This window comes from Camelina sativa, chromosome 2, assembly GCF_000633955.1.
Source record: "Camelina sativa cultivar DH55 chromosome 2, Cs, whole genome shotgun sequence".
Classification (NCBI taxonomy): Eukaryota; Viridiplantae; Streptophyta; class Magnoliopsida; order Brassicales; family Brassicaceae; genus Camelina; species Camelina sativa.
Genome location: NC_025686.1, coordinates 15,613,329 through 15,633,249, shown reverse-complemented (window position 1 = coordinate 15,633,249; position 19,921 = coordinate 15,613,329). Strand labels below are relative to the sequence as shown.

General features: G+C 37.4%; 5 protein-coding genes across 7 annotated transcripts; 1 reads left to right on the top strand and 4 right to left on the bottom strand.

Moving 5' to 3' along the window:
* LOC104725793 (chaperone protein ClpD, chloroplastic) lies at positions 559-4,931 on the top strand. Its single transcript, XM_010444526.2, has 12 exons — positions 559-1,205; positions 1,306-1,469; positions 1,559-1,788; positions 1,883-1,991; positions 2,081-2,211; positions 2,464-2,565; positions 2,653-2,934; positions 3,024-3,127; positions 3,235-3,529; positions 3,618-3,851; positions 4,010-4,246; positions 4,437-4,931. Exons 1-12 carry the CDS (start codon positions 559-561, stop codon positions 4,749-4,751), a joined length of 2,850 nt encoding a protein of 949 aa, XP_010442828.1. The 3' UTR covers positions 4,752-4,931.
* LOC104725765 lies at positions 8,961-11,926 on the bottom strand. Of its 2 annotated transcripts, none has more exons than XM_010444496.2 (2): positions 11,796-11,926; positions 8,961-11,667 (listed from the first exon to the last, which is right to left on the bottom strand). In XM_010444496.2, exon 2 carries the CDS (start codon positions 10,710-10,712, stop codon positions 9,126-9,128), a length of 1,587 nt encoding a protein of 528 aa, XP_010442798.1. In that variant the 5' UTR covers positions 10,713-11,667; positions 11,796-11,926; the 3' UTR covers positions 8,961-9,125. The 2 variants fall into 2 exon arrangements, with proteins under 2 accessions (XP_010442798.1, XP_010442805.1); XM_010444503.2 differs by lacking the exon at positions 11,796-11,926 and having other exon boundaries at positions 8,961-9,295; positions 9,494-11,563.
* Positions 11,679-14,029, bottom strand: LOC104725782. Of its 2 annotated transcripts, XM_010444511.2 has the most exons (9): positions 13,894-14,029; positions 13,368-13,702; positions 13,122-13,280; positions 12,908-12,988; positions 12,709-12,801; positions 12,486-12,629; positions 12,274-12,381; positions 12,094-12,145; positions 11,679-11,998 (listed from the first exon to the last, which is right to left on the bottom strand). In XM_010444511.2, the coding sequence occupies exons 2-9, from the start codon at positions 13,674-13,676 to the stop codon at positions 11,976-11,978; spliced, it is 969 nt and encodes a 322-aa protein (XP_010442813.1). In that variant the 5' UTR covers positions 13,677-13,702; positions 13,894-14,029; the 3' UTR covers positions 11,679-11,975. The 2 variants fall into 2 exon arrangements, 1 of the variants encoding a protein (XP_010442813.1); XR_757967.1 differs by lacking the exon at positions 11,679-11,998 and having other exon boundaries at positions 12,494-12,629.
* LOC104752561 lies at positions 16,156-16,707 on the bottom strand. Its single transcript, XM_010474736.1, has one exon. It carries the CDS (start codon positions 16,705-16,707, stop codon positions 16,156-16,158), a length of 552 nt encoding a protein of 183 aa, XP_010473038.1.
* Positions 18,130-18,733, bottom strand: LOC104752551. The gene has a single exon (XM_010474724.2). The coding sequence runs from the start codon at positions 18,706-18,708 to the stop codon at positions 18,130-18,132; it is 579 nt and encodes a 192-aa protein (XP_010473026.1). The 5' UTR covers positions 18,709-18,733.

The window sequence follows — 19,921 nt, the reverse complement described above, 5'->3', positions numbered from 1 at the left end:
TTTTTTTTTACAAAGACTACTTTTGGAGCAAGAGATATATAACTGAGTTAACAATATAATTAAAGAATCAAAAACAGTAACCCTTTTCAATATTGCTTAGAATTGAATTTATAAAATCAATTTTAATCTCAAATAACTATATTCCTTTTGCCAACTTTAATTAGTTCTCAAAATTTCACTCAAAAATAAATAAAATAATGAACATTTAATCAAATTAAACACGTAGACCTACGTCTCTAACAAGTAATCAAAACAATAGTGAAAAGAATCTTATGAAAACGCAAACGTGACTAAACTGTAACCAGCCAAACAGTCCCTTCAGAGTCCACAATAGTTTCGTTTATATATATATGGATGAACCCAACAAGACTAACCGAATAACCAAAAAAAAAAAATAGAAAGAATAATAAAACGGTGCCGTGACGTGTCATCTTACTCCATCCCTTACTTTTGCTTCTTCTCCTTTACTTCCTTTCTAAATTAATAATCATTTTTGTCACAATCGGCAAAAAAAAATTCTCACCGGAGAAAATTTTCTCACCGACGACGAAGACGATCATGGAGGTTTTAACTACTTCCTCACCTCTAACGCTTCACTCACGCCGTCTCCCCTCTTGTTCTTCTTCTTCCTCTTCTCATGTAACCTCCATCGCCGCTTCTTCACTTTCTTCATTCGCTTCCTCGTATCTCGGAATCTCCCTCTCCAACCGCACGATCCACCGCTTCTCCACCACTCCGACGAACTTCAGACGATTTCCCGGTAGAAAACGGAAGAAATTCACACCGATTTCGGCTGTTTTCGAACGGTTCACCGAACGAGCGATCAGAGCTATCATCTTCTCTCAGAAGGAAGCTAAATCGTTGGGGAAAGACATGGTTTACACTCAGCACCTTCTCTTAGGTCTGATCGCTGAGGATCGTGATCCTCAAGGTTTCCTTGGTTCCGGAATCACCATTGACAAGGCTCGTGAAGCTGTTTGGAGTATTTGGAACGAAGCTAATCCCGATTCCAAACAGGAGGAAGTCTCTTCCTCCACTTCGTATTCCAAATCCACGGACATGCCTTTCTCTATCAGTACCAAACGAGTCTTCGAAGCTGCGGTTGAGTACTCTAGGAATATGGATTGTCAATATATCGCTCCCGAGCATATCGCTATTGGACTCTTCACCGTTGATGACGGTAGCGCCGGAAGAGTCCTCAAAAGGTATAGAGATAATTAACTCATCTAATGTTTGTAAATCGATGAACGATTTGTTGTGATTTCCTTTTTGATTTTAAAATTTGTTTGTGTGATATATATATAGATTGGGAGCAAATATGAATTTGCTCACAGCAGAAGCACTCACCAGACTTAAAGGAGAGATAGCTAAAGATGGGAGAGAGCCATCATCTTCTTCATCTAAAGGGAGCTTCGATGCTTCCCCTAGTGGTCGAATTGCTGGTTCTGGAGCTAGTGGTAAAACTAAAGGTAATGGTTTTATAGATATGAGATTCTGTTTATTCCTGGGTTTGAAAGAAGGATACTGATAAATTTTTATCTAAATTTGTGTTTATCAGCGAAAAGTGTACTGGAACAGTTCTGTGTGGATCTTACAGCGCGTGCTAGTGAGGGTCTTATTGATCCTGTTATTGGTCGGGAAAAAGAAGTTCAAAGAGTCATCCAGATACTTTGCCGCAGAACGAAAAACAACCCAATTCTTCTTGGTGAAGCTGGTGTTGGGAAGACTGCCATTGCTGAAGGATTAGCAATTAGTATTGCAGAAGCTAATGCTCCTGGATTTCTTTTGGTGCGAACCTGCATCTAATCAAATGGAATTTTTTTTTAGTCTTAAGTTTGTTAGTCATGTACATGACCAGTTTTTTATCTGTTTATATATGTAGACGAAACGCATCATGTCCCTGGATATAGGACTGTTAATGGCAGGTGCAAAAGAAAGGGGAGAACTGGAGTCTCGGGTCACTGCTTTGATAAGCGAGGTTAAAAAATCAGGTTATTGATCTAAACCCTTAATACATCAAAGACTGTAAAGTTAACCTGGAACATTCCTAACATCTTGTTTTCTTTTTGTTTTTCCATAGGTAAGGTCATTCTCTTCATTGATGAAGTGCACACACTTATTGGATCTGGCACAGTCGGGAGAGGAAACAAGGGGTCTGGGCTTGACATTGCTAACCTCTTGAAACCATCACTTGGAAGGGGTGAACTTCAGGTACGCATGCTGAATGAATCGATGTTCTGCTGCTCTTACTTGTGAATGAATCTTACCACTTTGGGTTTTGCTCAAACACTGAAACAAATTAACGTTTCCACCTCTGGCTTGATGAAGTAGTTAATATGAAAATAGAAGAGAAGCAAAATTCCTACTCAAGCATATGTCAATTATGAAAATGAATGCAAATTTTTGGTATACTATATACGGCGCTAAAGCTAGCTCTACTAATCATCAGTCAACCATTTTCAGTGCATTGCATCCACAACCCTTGACGAATTTAGGAGTCAGTTTGAGAAGGACAAAGCATTAGCGAGGAGATTCCAGCCAGTGTTGATTGACGAGCCAAGCGAGGTTTGTTTTCAAGCCTGATTTTTCTATCGTATTAACCAACCAACACCTGTTTTCTTATCTAGTATCTTCATCTTAACAACATTTTAGGAAGACGCGGTGAAGATTTTGTTGGGTCTTCGTGAAAAATATGAAGCCCATCACAATTGCAAATATACTATGGAAGCCATAGACGCTGCAGTGTATCTTTCATCACGATATATCGCTGATAGATTCCTTCCAGATAAAGCTATTGATCTCATTGACGAGGCAGGAAGCAGAGCTCGTATTGAAGCTTTTAGGAAGAAAAAGGAGGATGCAATCTGTATCCTTTCGAAGCCACCTGATGATTACTGGCAAGAGATCAGAACAGTTCAGGCCATGCACGAAGTGGTAAGAAATCTAGACATTCGTCCTATAGCTTTCTTGGATGTTGATCAAATTTACCTATTAACAGCGTTAGTAATTGTTTCTGTAAATAGGTTCTATCAAGCAGGCAAAAGCAGGATGATGGTGATGCCATGGCAGATGAGTCTGGTGAACTAGCTGAGGAGTCTTCGCTCCCACCTGTAGCAGGCGATGATGAGTACGACTTCCATAACATTAGTTTCATACTTAGGTCTTGAGGGGAAACCTTCATATTGCAGCCGTTGTGAAGGAACCTCCATAACATTAGTTTCATTGTGCTTTCAGGCCTATACTTGTGGGACCTGATGATATTGCAGCCGTTGCATCGGCTTGGTCTGGAATTCCAGTTCAGCAGATCACTGCAGATGAAAGAATGCTTTTAATGGGTTTAGAAGAGCAGCTTAGAGGCAGAGTTGTTGGTCAAGATGAGGCTGTAACTGCCATATCTAGAGCTGTGAAGAGGTCCCGGGTTGGCTTAAAAGATCCTGACCGTCCAATTGCCGCTATGCTTTTCTGTGGACCAACTGGAGTTGGAAAAACGGAACTTACAAAAGCTCTGGCAGCAAATTACTTTGGATCGGTACAGCTTCCTTAACAATGTAATGCTGACACATGATGTGGTTATTGCAACGATTCCTTCATCCCCAGTTTTTCATTGGTTCTTGCAGGAGGAATCCATGCTGAGATTGGACATGAGTGAATACATGGAGCGTCATACTGTAAGCAAGTTGATAGGTTCACCTCCCGGATATGTTGGTTTTGAAGAAGGTGGAATGCTAACTGAAGCTATCAGGAGACGTCCTTTTACAGTGGTTTTGTTCGATGAGATAGAGAAAGCCCATCCGGATATCTTCAATATTCTTCTCCAACTGTTCGAAGATGGCCATCTAACCGATTCACAGGTTTGTTGTCCCATGTTTACACTTTTAACATATCTATATTGCTTCTTCAAGAGACGTATAGGGTTGAAACTTGTGTGTACATATGTTTGATTTGTTTGCTCACTCTTATACATTATTGAAGTTTATATTGGCTCTGTTTCTGGAATCTTTGTTAGCAGGGAAGGAGAGTATCTTTCAAGAACGCACTGATCATAATGACCTCTAATGTCGGATCAACAGCCATTGCAAAGGGAAGACACGGTTCAATAGGTTTTATCCTTGAAGACGATGAAGAGGCAGCATCTTATAATGGAATGAAAGCTTTGGTAGTCGAAGAACTCAAGAACTATTTCCGTCCAGAGTTGTTGAACCGGATAGACGAAATCGTCATTTTCAGACAGCTTGAGAAGGCTCAGGTTAGTTATTTTATCCACCTAACCTTTTATGGTAGGGTGTGTATAAAACCTGAATCGAATGAACGGCAATTCTTCAAAACCAAATCTGAACCGAACAATAACAATAGCTTTATGCCGAACCAAAACAGAGACTTTATGAAGTAAGGGTGGTAGTTGGTTTATATGAAAACTGAAACTCCAAATTTTGCAGATGATGAAGATTTTGAACCTGATGCTACAAGACTTGAAGTCGAGGCTCGTGTCTCTTGGAGTCGGTTTAGAGGTGTCTGAAGCAGTCAAGGAACTTATATGTAAACAGGGCTATGATCCGGCATATGGTGCACGGCCGCTCCGTAGAACTGTCACAGAGATTGTGGAAGATCCACTTAGCGAAGCCTTTCTTGCTGGGAGCTTCAAGCCCGGTGACACGGCTTTTGTAGTTCTTGATGATACCGGAAACCCATCCGTTCGGACGAAACCAGATTCTTCCTCTGTACGAGTTACAGACAAGACATCTATCGCATAGTTTCACCACCATTGGAGGATTGTATATAAAGATTCTTTGATTATAGTCACTTTTCTTATAGCTTAAATTTCAATTGATTGTTGCAAAACCTGTATATATAAAGATACATAGTGATTAGTACGTGAGGTAATTGTATCAACTATTTAATTATAAATATATGTTACTCCTTGGATTAATCTATGCTTTTAGTGTTCTACAGTTTGAGTCATGCGTTTGGATGAGTGAAAGAAGAGATGAGAATTATGTGAATCAGGAATTTAGAATTCCTAAATCATTCACTATTGATTAATTTTACACGCTCATAAACTAGGTAATGTATTCTCCCCAACTTTGCAAATAATACTAACAATTTTTTTTTTTTTTTTCAACCATACATTAAATTAAATTAAAAATTGACTCTAGTATTGGTCGCCCAAACTGGAACAGAAGAGTTTACAAATGAAACTTCAGAATCTAGAAGTCTAGAGGAGCGAGCAAGACAATCCGCTCGGACGTTTGACGTTCGCGGGATCTGGTTCAGGATGAAGGAGGGGAAAGAAGATCTTAGAGAAAGGAAATCCTCCAATAAGTGCGAGAAAGCTGGCCAGTCGTCCGGAGCCTGCACCATCGCCATCAGTTCAGTGCTATCTGACTCAAAATTCTGACAATCAATCCCAGCCGCCTTAAGAGACTCCATAGCCCAAAGCAAGGCGTTCAACTCCGAATGAAGGGAAGAAGGACTGCGACGCAGACTACGAGCTCCCAAAAGTATCGTCGTGTCATCATGAGTACCATACCACCATCCCAAACCCTCTAAAAGGTTAGTTCCTTTCCAGGAGCCATCAACCTTACAACGAACAGAGATATCCTTATCCTCCGGGACTGGCTGAGAAGGCAAGGAGTTCCCCGAAAAAGACTTAGCCTCCTCCCACAAAAGTTTGTCGTTTGTCGCCTGATTTATAATATCCATTGGCTCCGCCTCGACTCCTTGAAAAACCTTTTTATTCCTATCTTTCCAAATAGTCCAAAGTATCCAAGGCAACAAATATCCAATACTCGAATCCCCGGAACTTGATAAGGCCTGAGAATATAGAAAGTCCAAATTTGAATACACTGATCCATAAGGAAAACCAGTCGGCGATATATGTATCGGCGATAACTCCCAAACCAACCGGGATCGTACACACTCAAAGAGGGCATGATTAATAGACTCCACCTCAGTACCACACCGTTGACACATAACATCACACCGTACACCCCGATGAGCAATTCGTTCCTTTACAGGAAGACTCCCGGACGCCACCTGCCAGAAAAAATATTGAACCTTTGAGGGTACTTCACGTTTCCAAGCCTGTGCCCGTAAAATTGTACACGTTGGCCCTAGTTCGACTTCCTTCTTTAATTCCCGTGCCAGTCTATAGCCAAATCTCACAGAGTACTTTCCGGACTTAGTATAATGCCAAATCAATCTATCCGAACGAGATGACCTACTAAGCGCCAAGCTCCGTATAAGTGGAATATCCTCCGGATCCATATACTCCTCTAGTATGGGCAAGTGCCAATCCATCGTAAGGGGATTAATTAAATGATTGACCTTCAAATTAGGATGCAGGAATCTCCCTCGACCATTCGCTGGTCTTGGCTGGTGGTCTGGTATCCAAGGATCTCTCCAAACCGATAGATCACCACCCGACCCTACAATCCATCGTGCCCCACATTCCACTAGTCCCTTAACCGAAAAAATACTCCTCCATGAAAAGGATGGAGAATATGGTTTAGTTGCCTGTAAAGGATGTTTTCTCCGGAAGTAACGACCCCGCATCACCCTAGCCATTAAGGAGTTCGGGTAGTGAATCAGTCTCCAATACTGCTTAGCCAACATTGCATCATTAAAATCTTCCAAAGCGCGAAATCCCAGACCCCCATCACATTTCTCCTCACACATTTTATCCCAAGCTATCCAATGCATACCTCTAGCCTTATCATTAGACTTCCACCAGAATTTTAATATGGCTCCTGTGAGTTTGGTCGTTAGTGCCTGTGGTAACTTAAAGCACGACATAACATGAGTTGGTAGAGCTAATGCCACCGACTTGATCATAATCTCTTTACCCCCTTTCGATAAGGTCTTCGCTGACCAACCATTAACTCGCTCATCCAGGCGATCATTAACATAATTGAAGACGTTATTCTTTAAACCCTGAAGGTTTTCAGGTATTCCCAAATAAGAGCCCATTCCTCCCTCTCTGGAAATACCAATTACTGTTTTTATCCGAGATTTTACGTCCGGTGGAACTTTCTTACCAAACATAATTGAAGATTTCTCTAAATTCACCTCTTGTCCCGACGCTTTCCCGTAATTACCAATAATATCCATGACCACCTTACATTCAGACTCCTCTGCTTTACAAAAGAACAAACTATCATCAGCAAACAATAGATGCGAGATTGACGGACTGTCTCGCGCAATTGATATTCCGGTGATTTTCTTTTCCCGTTCAGCCTTCTTAATATTCGCTATTAGGACCTCAGTACAGAGAATGAACAAATAGGGAGAAAGAGGATCACCCTGACGTAAACCCCTCTTCGGTAAAATGAAGCCCCGAGGTTGACCATTGAGAAGGACTTGATACGAAACCGAAGAAACACACCACATAATCCAAGTAATCCACCGTCTGTCAAAACCTAATTTAATCATAACTGCCTCGAGAAACTCTCATTCAACACGGTCATACGCTTTGCTCATATCCGTTTTGAATGCCAAGAAATCCGACTTGCAGCGTTGATTAGTGTTTAATCCATGGAACATTTCCTGTGCAACCAAAATATTATCTGTAATCAACCTCCCAGAAACAAAAGCCGACTGCGTTTCAGAAACCAAGGATGGTAAGAACCGTTTAAGCCTAAAACATAACACTTTTGAAATAATTTTATAACTCACATTGCAAAGACTAATCGGCCTAAATTCCATCATGCGCTGTGGTCTATCTACCTTAGGGATGAGACAAATATTAGTCTCATTAAGGCGAGGATCAAAACCACCCGTTCGAAAGAATTCTTTAGCCAATGTCACTAAATCCCCTTTTAAAGAAGACCAGAATCGCTGGAAAAATAGGGCCGTCATACCGTCAGGACCTGGAGATTTCTCTGGATGCATCGTAAACAACGCCTTTCGAACCTCCGATTCTGTAATGTCCCTAGTTAAACTCCGGTTCATACTATCTATAATGATTGGTGAAATTTCCTGTAGTAAATCTGAAATTCCGCTTACATCAGATCTTTTAAAAAGCTCCTCAAAATAATTTGAGGCAATCCTCTCCATACCCAGGGGGTATCATCCCATGAATTGTCCGAACCAAATAACCCAACAATCTTGTTACGTACCCTCCTCTGCTTAGTCGAAGCATGAAAATATTTTGTATTTTTGTCCCCCACTCTTAACCAGAATTTCCTACTCTTTTGTTGCCAATAAATTTCCTCATCCCTATAAGCCTCTTCTAGTTTTCTCTCAACTTCCCTTATTTCTTCCTGAGAGATTGAATCATCCATCTTAGCCTCCTGCAAAGCGCTCTTAAGGGAGGAGATAAGAGATGGACCAGACGTCACATTATTTTTTCGCCACCATGAAATTGAATTTCTGCAATTACGGAGCTTATCCACGAAAGCCGGTGTCCGGAAATTATTCGTGCGTGCCCACCCTGACTCTACCGCTCCTAATAAACCATCCTTCCCCAACCATCTTTTATCAAAACGAAACTGCCTATTACGTTGTGAAGCTGTTCTAAAACAGGTTCCCAAAATAGGACAATGATCAGAACCAACCATCTCTAAATAATCAACCTTTGAATTAGGGAATAAACTATGCCAATCCTCATTTCCTAATGCTCGGTCAAGACGGCACCAAACCACTTGATTATTACTTCGATTACCTCGCCAAGACAATTGTTCCCCATAACACGGAAATTCCAGCATCCCGCAGTTATTAATCATTGAATTAAAAGGCACAAAAGATGACAGTGGGCGTAGAACACCCCCCGTTTCTCATGGTTACCAACTAATTCATTAAAATCCCCAATCATAAACCAAGGATCAATTCGGAAAGATCCAATATCCATTAATTTCTCCCATACCTTAACCCGATTTTGCAGGACAGGATCCCCGTAGACAAAAGATAAAAAAAAAACCAAATGTTGACCAAAATAAGCTTGTGCATCAATTATACGATCACTCTCATATAAAATAGATAAATTTATTTCATCCTTGAAAAATAAAGCTAATCCACCCCTAGAACCAAGGGGATCAACAGAATACAAATTATTATAACCAAACTTCTTCTGAAATTTTTGTAAATAAGGAAAACATTTTTTAATTTCTGATAAAAATAAAATGTCTGGCTTATGCTGCTTCCACAAATCTCCCAAATATCCTTCTGTCAGATCCACCCCAATGCCCTGACAGTTCCAACTCAAGATCTTCACGTTCCAACTCAAGACCCCCATCCGAAGGTTTACCATCCACATTAGCATTACCCGGTTTCCCCATCTGCTTCTGTTTATGTCCATCACCTGCAGGTTTAGACAAAGCCTTAGCAAGTAAGCGTTTTCCTGGAGAAGCTAAAACCACAGTAGCAACCCTAGTACTCCCCACACTCTTTTTACCGTAAGAACTAAAAGACCTCCCTTTATGACTACTTGAATCTTTTAACGTAAAAGCTGCTAAGGCCTTATTAACAACCCCCACACCTAAAGAATTAAAACCGTTACCTTGTGGACCACTTCCAGACTCAACCTGAGAATCCGACCCTTCATCACCTTGGGGATTAGGACCGTGACTAGGATGTGACTCTGCTCCCTGGACTGGAAACTCAACCGCATCCTTAACAACCCTATGATCACCCTTGTCAGTATCACCCAGCTCCCCATCCTCAAGAAGGTCATCGTTCTCAACCTCAAAATCCATCTCTAAAGACGCCCCCGCATCCCCCTGATGGTCTCTGTCCTCCTGATCCCTCGCCCCTTGCGAGACATGACTACCGGAAGCAATGTCCCGATTCATAGAATCCTGTTTCCCACTCGATGACTGCTTCACCTTAAACAGAGGTTTAGGCCAAGCCGGCCCAACACTCTTTCTATTCAGGTGAAACCCAGAAGTTTTACTCGATGACTCACCACTACCCATTTGAAATCCACGACGAGCTCCATCGTCGCTCATAACAACCTCACCGTGATTTCTCCTTTGACCCCAAGCCGGACCATTATGCCGTTCATACTGTCGCGGACCGTATGGACCCCCACCACCAATACGTTGCTGTGGGAGGTATCCTTGATCACCAAGATCCATAGACTGAAAATCTAGAGCCCGCTTAGCGTGTTTCCTAGGTTTTTCCCAACCCCCAGCATTATGGTGTTGTTCTTGTTTGACCGGAAGAAGATGCCTTTGACCACCCCTGTTATCCGTCTTCTCAGTAGGACCAGAACCCGACCCAACCTTAAGCAGCTCTGGACAGACCTTCGAATCATGCGTAAGCCTCGAGCAATGATCACAGACCCCCATTAGTTTTTCATAGTCCAAAGAAACCACTATTTCATCACCGGAAGCAAAAGGGACCACCATCTTGAAAATCATGGGATTAAACCCATTAATTGAAACACAGAGACTCCCCGTCTCCTCATTCACTTCTAGTAGCTTCCCAATCTTCTTCCCAATAGCTTCTAAAGTGACTGCCTCCCACAGATGCATTGGAATTCCTGACACCTTAACCCAAAAGTTTATCACCGAAGGGTAGGTGGATGAGATGACTGGCTCCCAACGAACCAAAGAGACCATCCAACTATCAAAGTGGTATGGACCGTTCTGCAGAACAGATAAGATATCTTCTTCCTCTTCAAAATTGAACTGAAATACACCCTGTCCAAGATCAGCTCCCATAACCTTCTCCTCTAGCTTCCATATCTTTGGAAAGTTAGCAATCAGAGACTCCATGTTCTAACAAGCCGGTTCATCAATCTACCAATGAGCGTCATTGAGAACTGCTGAATTCTCTGAGCCAAAACAGAGTTTGAAATCGTGACAGTGTCAGTACGGACCAGAGCAGATTTTCCCTTGTTGAGAGCTAGTTGAGCCATATCTCGAGAAGTAAGCAAATCGTAAAGACCTCCCACAGAGAAAACACAGAACGTTTTGAGTGAGTGAAACCGTACAAAACCCAACAGCGAGAGATACCAAAGGGAAGAATTTCCTTAACGGCTCCCATATGAACACCTAAATACCTTAACAACCATCCTCAACCCATACGAATCACCAAATCGAATCAAATAGATCCCCATCATTAACCATATCAACTCCCATTGTATCGTCGAATAATCAAATCTCCTGCGAGCCTTAATTACCAAAGAATACGCCTCGGACTTACCATAGAAGAGAGATTGAAAGAACCACCACCCGATCTGTGAAAGAGATATCGCCATCTCAAGCAATCGCAAATCCCTAAGATGAAGCCCAATCTCCAGAGACAAAATCTCAACAAATGACCGAATCAGGAACCAAATCTCCTTCAGATCCGCCAAGATCACTAAATTAGAACCCATACTGCACCGAATTTCGTTTATGGTATCCGAATCTGTCCACACAGAACGGGATCTAACCAACCTCAGAGAAGGAGACCCACTCCATCTTCGAGACCAACCAACAGAAGGAAAAGGTGAGAGACCCACTCTCCCTCCCCCAGAATCGACAGGGAACTCCATTTCAAACTCTGCGAATCCAAATCGCCATCTCAGTCGCCACTCAATTGTTATTTTTGTTTTTTTAATACTAACAAATTTATGTAGTGGAAATTTGGTAGAGGTCCAAATCAAAACAAGTAGACAAAAGCAATACTCTTTGTTTTCTCTTTTGTCAATCCAGCAATGCTCTTTGTTTATTCTCGTCTTTAATCCTTTTAACAAAGAAAAAAAGTTGGAACCATTAGATTTCTACGTTGATGTAAAAAGCAAACAACTACTAAAATAGAAAAAAGCACCAAGGGTCATGTACATTTCCCAACAGCAAAAGCAAAAGATTTACATAGTGGTTAGTTAACCCCTGATGGTATAACCCGAGACCTTCAGTGAAGAGAAATCGCTTCTGAACGTCCTCTTTAGAGACACAACTCACAGTTAGATACGGCTGTTTAGACTTGGATGTAGCGTAGACCTAAAAAAAACCACATCTCTCTATAGTCTATATTCGTTCATCGGTGATCCTTTAAGCCATTTGAACTTCTCCTTCTGTAAATAATGCATCATAGACTTAGTTAGCTTTCTGCAATATTTGATCCCACAATGTCAAATGCAGAGAAAAGGGAGACTATAGGCTGTCTTACCAGAGAGACGAGCAGCCATATTTGCCTGTTCATCCGCATCAGAGTTCAACTTCTATAAAAGAAAATACCCACAATGGTAGGAACTCACATTATAAAAAAAAAACTATTTCTCTAAAGCACAAGACAAGAACTATGCGATATAATTAACTTATAGAAAGCAAAATGCACATAGAAACATACCCGTAGAACATGACTGATCTCAAAAGAAACACATTTGCTTCTAAGTTGTTTTGCTTCCATGTAGAGCTTCGACATTACCTCATGGTTTACCTTCCATTGACCTTTCATCTGTTGTTCTCAGAAACAATTAAGAAGGTATGAGAGAGAAGCATCTATGATTAATTAAACCACCTTATTGCACAAAGATATACTATAAAATTAACTGGAAAAACCTGCATACAGACTAGCTTGGAGTCACTTTTCACTTTAATTTTCGTGTAACCTTTCTCAATAGCATGCTTCAATCCTAGGATTAATCCATGATATTCTGCTGCATTGTTTGTGGCAATTCCTAAACCTTGACGTATTTTACAGATCTGTTTTCGAGAAAATTGATATTAAGATACAAAACTGCATTCTCTAATTAAACAACCGTGGTTCCAAAAGGATTCATACCAAGCTTCCGTCCTCAGTTTTCAGTACAGCTGCAGCGCCAGAGAGACCGGGGTTTCCTTTTGATGCACCGTCAAACTCAATAATGCAAGTTGTCTACCACATGAGGAGAAACATAAACATATCAACTTGAGAAAAAGATTCTACATCCAGCAGTCCACTGAAATTATGAAGCTTAAGTATAATATATCACAACACTCACAGTTGAGGTATCATGAGATGGCTTCAGCTTAGCAAGCTTTTCCAAGGGATCAACTGACATGGAAGCTGAAGGAAGTTGATCCTGGGAAAAATGAATACATAAGACATGAGCTTAATTATTTCCTCATAATCATTAAACTTCAGATAGTTCTTCAAACTACAATCTAATCCAACATCACGAATAAAGGCAAATGCAGATCACAGTATAATCTTACCTGGAAAAGACAAGGAGTGAGAGGTCCAAACATTTCTTCTTTCAAGTCTGAAGCTCTAAAACCATAAAGTGGTTTCTTCATTCCAACAGTAGAAAGATACTCCTCTGTGTCTTTGAGCAACGAATATCCCTTATAAACGCTAACTGGAAGATCATGCACCTAACAAAGCAACTTCTTTACAATCCCACCTAAAGATAAAGTATATATACATACACAGGAGAGATTGAAAGGTAAAGATGAATTCACCGAAGATCCAACTTGAGCTTGACAATCACTTAAATCGTTATAAATTCCAATAATGTCACCCTTCCGAACAACGAAAAAGGCGTCTTTCTCTTCATCCGAAACAGAAGAAACAGCAGCGCTGCTTGACGTTTTTGATTTAGCAGTCTTTGATCTTGAGGAATAGCAATGAACACTAGACAGTCCAAGAGCACTCACACATGAAGAAGGCTTTATAATGGATTTTGTAGGCTTATAGAAGAAGCATTGTTCCCACGGAATGCGGGAACTGATGACATAGCTGGACTTCTTAAAGATTCCCAGGTACTTCATAACCTCTTACAATGTAGTTACAGCCACTGACAGATTTATGGAAGAAAACCAAAAAAGCACACAACTTTAGTTAACTACAGAGAGACACAAGAACCAAACTATCGCCATCTGAAGAACAATTAAGGTAACATAGCCTATTCAAAAATCACACTTTTTGCACAAAGACTACTAATAAGATACAAGTGGGACAATCTAAAGAGAAGAAGAGACAACATACCTGAGAGGATTTTGAGGAGGGAGAAGAAGCTCGCCGGAGGATTGTTTCTAGTCGGCGTTTGTGATTGGAGTTGTTTGAGCGGTGTTTCCGGTGACGACGAGAGGCGCTGTAGTGTACCGGAACTGGAACTGGAACCAGAAGTCAATTTTGGTCATTTTCGTTTAGTATAAAGGGAGATTCGAAACGACGTCGTTATGAAACCCTATTTCCAAATCGACGTCGTTTAAGGTAAAACGTACTTTAATTGGGTGGTTTAATCATATATGCATCTTTGTTTTGCCAAAAAAAAAAAATCATATGCATCTTTGTATGGAACATGAATCATGAATGTTACATGGATTGTTCATTGTGATTGTAGATCTTGCATTGGTCTCTATTAAAAATATTGTTAGAGTTGTTGTATGTCTCTAATGTTGTTAATGACATTATCCTTAACGAGGTTGTAGAATGAATGTATACCCAACAAAAAAATATTAAAGAACCCTAACAAGAACTCAACAATGCATTGATCTAGCCTAACGAGGTTGTATGTCGCGATTATGGATCTAGCCATCGATGCTTTGTAGATGAGTCTTGGAAGGTGACTGACCAGTTTATGGGCAGAGGATGGTATTGTATTTCTTCTGACGGAGAATCTCCCACTATGGATGCATCCAGAGCCGTGCAGCAGTTATGAAAAAAGAAATAGCCGCTTGTGGCATCCAATTTTTTTTGAAAAGTAAGAGCATATAATTTAGTAATGTCATGTAGTTTATCCCTAATAAAAATATATAACTATGGAAATATGAGCTCATAAATTTTTCTTACAAGTTACAACGTTAGAAAAAAAAATGAATGAATTTCTACAATCTAATTTTAAACATAGGCTTATTATATTAATCAATTAAAAAGAACCAGTTATATGACATACTATATGCTTAGTTAAACTATTAGGATTACAAATTCATTTTTGATAGCTTTTTATTTCGTCGTTAAGGCTTTCTCATCTTTTGATTCTATGGTAACACAATAACAAATTTTTCTTTCAACATCTTTTCACCAAATTGATTCTATCAAATTAAAACTAGTTTTTTATTTACTATCTCTATTTACTTTATTTTTAAAAAAATAATTGAAGTTATCAAATTATATTATGTTAATGTTTAAAAACTAATATTTTGTTTCAGTTTGTCTCTTTATTTATTTTTGTTATATGACACTGTGGTTAATTTTTACAAACGTTTTTATTTTGTATAATTTAAATGGAGACATTTTATTTTTGTTCGCTTCTTATAATTATTGACCTTCGCACGGCTCTGGATGCATCTAATTCCTGCTGTAACTTGTTACCTCTCCATGCAGAAGTGGAAGCCCTTATCTGGACAATGAGATGTATGATTGATGCGGATAAGGAGAAAGTAGTTTTTCTCACAGACTGTTCTGATTTGGTGAAGATGGTGTTCACCTTCCGAGTGGCCTGCTTTCAAGACATATCTAGACGCGATTAAAGAAGATAAGGATGAATTCCTCTCATTCTCTGTTGTTCAGATTCCCAGATTACAAAATAATAGAGCGGACAAGCTGACGCGTAGAGCTAGAGTGGAGTCGCTTCCAATTATCTATGTGAACAATTTCCCAACTAATTGGCTCGTTTGAACTAATTTTGTACTCTGCTGACAAAAAAAAAAAAAAAAAAAAACTCAACAAAGACGACGTCACTACAAGAACGTTGTAATCGATCCTCATAGATTATTCGGAAAATATTAACACGTAAACATGAATAGACATGATTAACATTTAAATGTTTTCTCCGGTGAAATATCATCATTTCGATTCTCTTCCTCACTTATTTAAAATCATTTCGGTTCTTAATTTCTTATACCAATCAACCACATTGGATATTCATGAATGATATAAATGAGCTAATGGGTTTTACTGCCTCCTACTCAAAATCGAAATGATGCCATCTTGTAAACCAGTGTAGTACAACGTGGGGAAAATAGCACAATGATAATTCATTTTTAAGGTAGTAAATTCTCATTTAGAGTAAAAAACACAAAATATTTGTTTTCTTAGGTAGCGAATTTCTTTTACTTTCTTTTCGATAATTAAAAGTCAAATTAGAATTTCTTTATTAAGCTGAAATAGCACAATCGTCAATACTTTTTGTATGTCTTTATAGTTTTTTTATATATTAAAAATGACAACACTAGACCAAGCGTTATTATTATTATTGTTATGTAGATCCGGCGGGTAAATGACAAATCACATCTTGGCAATCCTTTACATAAACGTTCTCATTAGAACAATGAAAGCTACATCTCTGACAAATGAAATATCTTTAAAGAGTTGTGGATTAGCCTTGACAACAGTTGACAGCTCATCTCTGCATGTACCCGCCATTGTCATCGTACAGCCAACATTATAGTATAAGGTAAGATAGTCTTTGTTCGCCAAAGATGTGAGAGCGGTATCAAAGCAACCAATAGCAAGGTCAGAAGTTTCTGAGCATACATGATAGGAACCCTTAGAACTGCGATCGGTTGTGCTGTTTTCAAGTGATTGGAATTGCTTCATCATATCTGAAAACTTTTGAGAATCATACTTAATCAAAAATTTGGCGAGGTCAGAATGATTCCGCGTTGCAATTCCAGGGATTGATTCCAGGACTTCAAAGCAAACTAATTCATTGATATCTCTATCTTTTTGTGTGCAGATATCGCTAATTTCATCTTTCGTAACCTTCGTACTAAATCTTGCATATGATGAGACAACAAAAAGAAGTAAAACAATTATAGGAACCAACAAAAAGTTGTTTTTGACGTATGCAACCATTTTTAATTTTCCAAATCTTAGAGGAGATTATATAGGGTGAAAGCATATCTTTCAATTTAAATGCTAACATATTTTGTTTATTTTTTGCTCTAAATATTAACAGATTATGTACCATGAATAAAGGATTTTGATTTAAACGAGCAATATATCAAAGTGTCAAACAGATTATGTACCATGAATAAAGGATTTTGATTTAAACGAGCAATATATCAAAGTGTCAAACAGATTATGTACCATGAATAAAGGATTTTGATTTAAACGAGCAATATATCAAAGTGTCAAACAGATTATGTACCATGAATAAAGGATTTTGATTTAAACGAGCAATATATCAAAGTGTCAAACAGATTATGTACCATGAATAAAGGATTTTGATTTAAACGAGCAATATATCAAAGTGTCAAACGTTCAAAGCATTCAATGTTTTTCTTTTTCGTAGTTTAGACATCTACTTCGAAACTTGCTCATTTCATTGATGTACCAATATATATAAATAACTCAAATTTGTTTTAAAATCCACAAAATTCTCAATTTAGGTAGTAAATTCTATTTCTCAACACTAAATAAGACAAATATCTAATTTGAGTTATTTATATATATACTATATATATATATTGTAAAATTTTATAAGATTTTGAAAGATTTTTTTATAAGGCTTTACAGATACTTTAAAACGTTTTACAAAGTTTTTGAAAAGTATTTATACAATATTTTTAGGATATTTTTAGAAAAATTATTAGAAATACTTTTTTTTTGTAGATTAGAATAATAATCAAAAATTTCGGCTCAGCCCCGGAAAGCGTTGGCAACAACATAAAGAACTTTTTTAAAAATACCTCTTTTTGCCATTTTCAGTTTTGCACTCTTTTAATTTTTAATGATTATTTTACCTGTTTTTGTGACATATTGAAATCTTTTTCGGCAATAAAAAATATATATTGAAGTCAACAAAATGAAAATTTGAATCTTTCCGCTAAACAATAACTTACGACATAAAATTTCTCGCTAAAATATTTTTACCAGGATCGTGATCCTGAAATTTTAAAAATTTACAATAAAAAAGATTACAAGGGATTTAAAAAGATTTTACAAGGATTTTCTAAGGTTTCAAAAAGATTTACAATGATTTTTATAGGGTTTCAAAAGATTTACAATGGTTCATTTCGATTCTCTTACAATCTTACTCACTTGTTTAACATCATTTCGATTCTCTTACTCAATTATTTAACATCATTTCGGTTCTCTTCGTTTCACTTTTAGACGTGAACTAATTTAGTTCAACTAACTGAAGTTTACAAATCAAGGACGACTTTGTACGTATGATATACGAACGAAAGGGTTTTTAGTTACTATCTCATATATAGTAAACTAAAAAGCATTATTATTAATTATTATAATAATTATAGATATGGGTAATGATAACTAACATCTTGGTAATCCTTTACATAGAAATCGTTCTCGAATCAGCAAAACAATGAAAGATATATCTCTGACAAATGAAATATCTTTAAAGAGTTGTGGATTAGCCTTGACGACAGTTGACAGCTCATCTCTACATGTAGCCGCCATGTCCACCGTACAACCGACGTTATCGTAGAATCTAAGATAGTCTTTGTCCGCCAAAGATCTGAGAGCTGTATCAAAACAACCAATAGCAAGGTCAAAAGTTCCTGAGCATACCTTATAGGAGCCCTTAGAACTGCGATCAGTTGTGCTATTTTCGAGTGACTGGAATTGCTTCATCATATATGAGATTTTTCGAGAATCATAATTAATCAAATATTTGGCGAGGTCAGAATAATCCAGTGTTGCAATTTCAGGGATTGATTCCAGGACTTCAAAGCAAACTGATTCATTAAAATCTCTATCCTTTTGTTTGCAGATGTCGATGATTTCACTTTTTGTAACCTTCGTACTAAATTTTGCATGTGATGAGATAACAAAAAAAAGTAAAACAACTATAGGAACCAAGAAAAAGTTGTTTTTGAAGTATGCAACCATTTTTTATTTTCGAAATCCTAGAGAACTTTTGTGAGATTATTATATTTTTGGGGAAATCGTGAGATTATGTATAGGGTGAAAGCATATCTTCCAATTTAAATGGTAACGGATTTTGTTTACTTTTTGCTGTAAATGTCAACATATTATGTACCATAAAAAATGATTTGAATTGAAAGGAGCAATATTATATCAAAGTTTTAAGTGAAAACTAGGATTTAACCCGCGGTGTACCGCGGGACAATATTTTTAATTTTAAAAATTTTAAATTTATATTTTATTTATTTATTATTTGATTATTGTTTTATTAATTTTAAAAATATAAAATTTTATAGGTATTTAATATAAGTATTCAAAGTCTAGGAATTTTGTAGTGTTTTCAAGGTTTTAACCTGTGTGGTATATATATAGTCTAGTATTACATATTTACATTTATCTCATGGTACACATCTAAAAGTGGTTTAAAAAAAAAACAATTTCACTTAATTCCCTATATGAGATTAATGTCAACCCGTCTCACCAAAATCAAAATAAATTTTTTGCGTAAAAAAAAATAATCAAAATAAGTTTATTTTATCAAGTTTAATTATGTTAATTGTTTTACCAAATTAGTATATTTTTATAGTTTATAATTTTTCCATGTCAATATATATAGTTTATGATAATTAATAGAATTTTAATTCTTTTGATAATTCCTCAAAAGATAAAAAATAAATCAAATTATATGGGGGTTTTTAACATATTTATTGTGACATTTTATAATTAGATTTTCGGTTTAGGAAATTTATTAATGTTAATATAATTATGGATATTGTAAACTTTTGTTATGAAAAATCTGTTGTATATCATTTAAATTTGAGAGATTTTAGTATCTATAAAAATAGTTTTGGAGATTTAATGGGTTAAAACTTTAATGGGTAGAGTTGTTTTTGGAAAAATCGGAATGTATAGATGTTGTTAAGATTTTATGACAATAAATGTAACAAATATTGGTCAATTTAAGAAAGTTTAGTATTTGAGTTTTTCTGCAATGTTATTTATGGAATTGTTTTAGGGGTTAATGTTATAAAAAAAAATTAAATAAGTAAAACTTAAAGGGCATAAACCAAAATGTATTTCAAAATTGTTAATATAGATTATAACTTTTTCAAATATGGCAACAACGTATTCTGAAATCTTTTTATTGAATTATTTGAATAACCAAATAAAGTTTGGC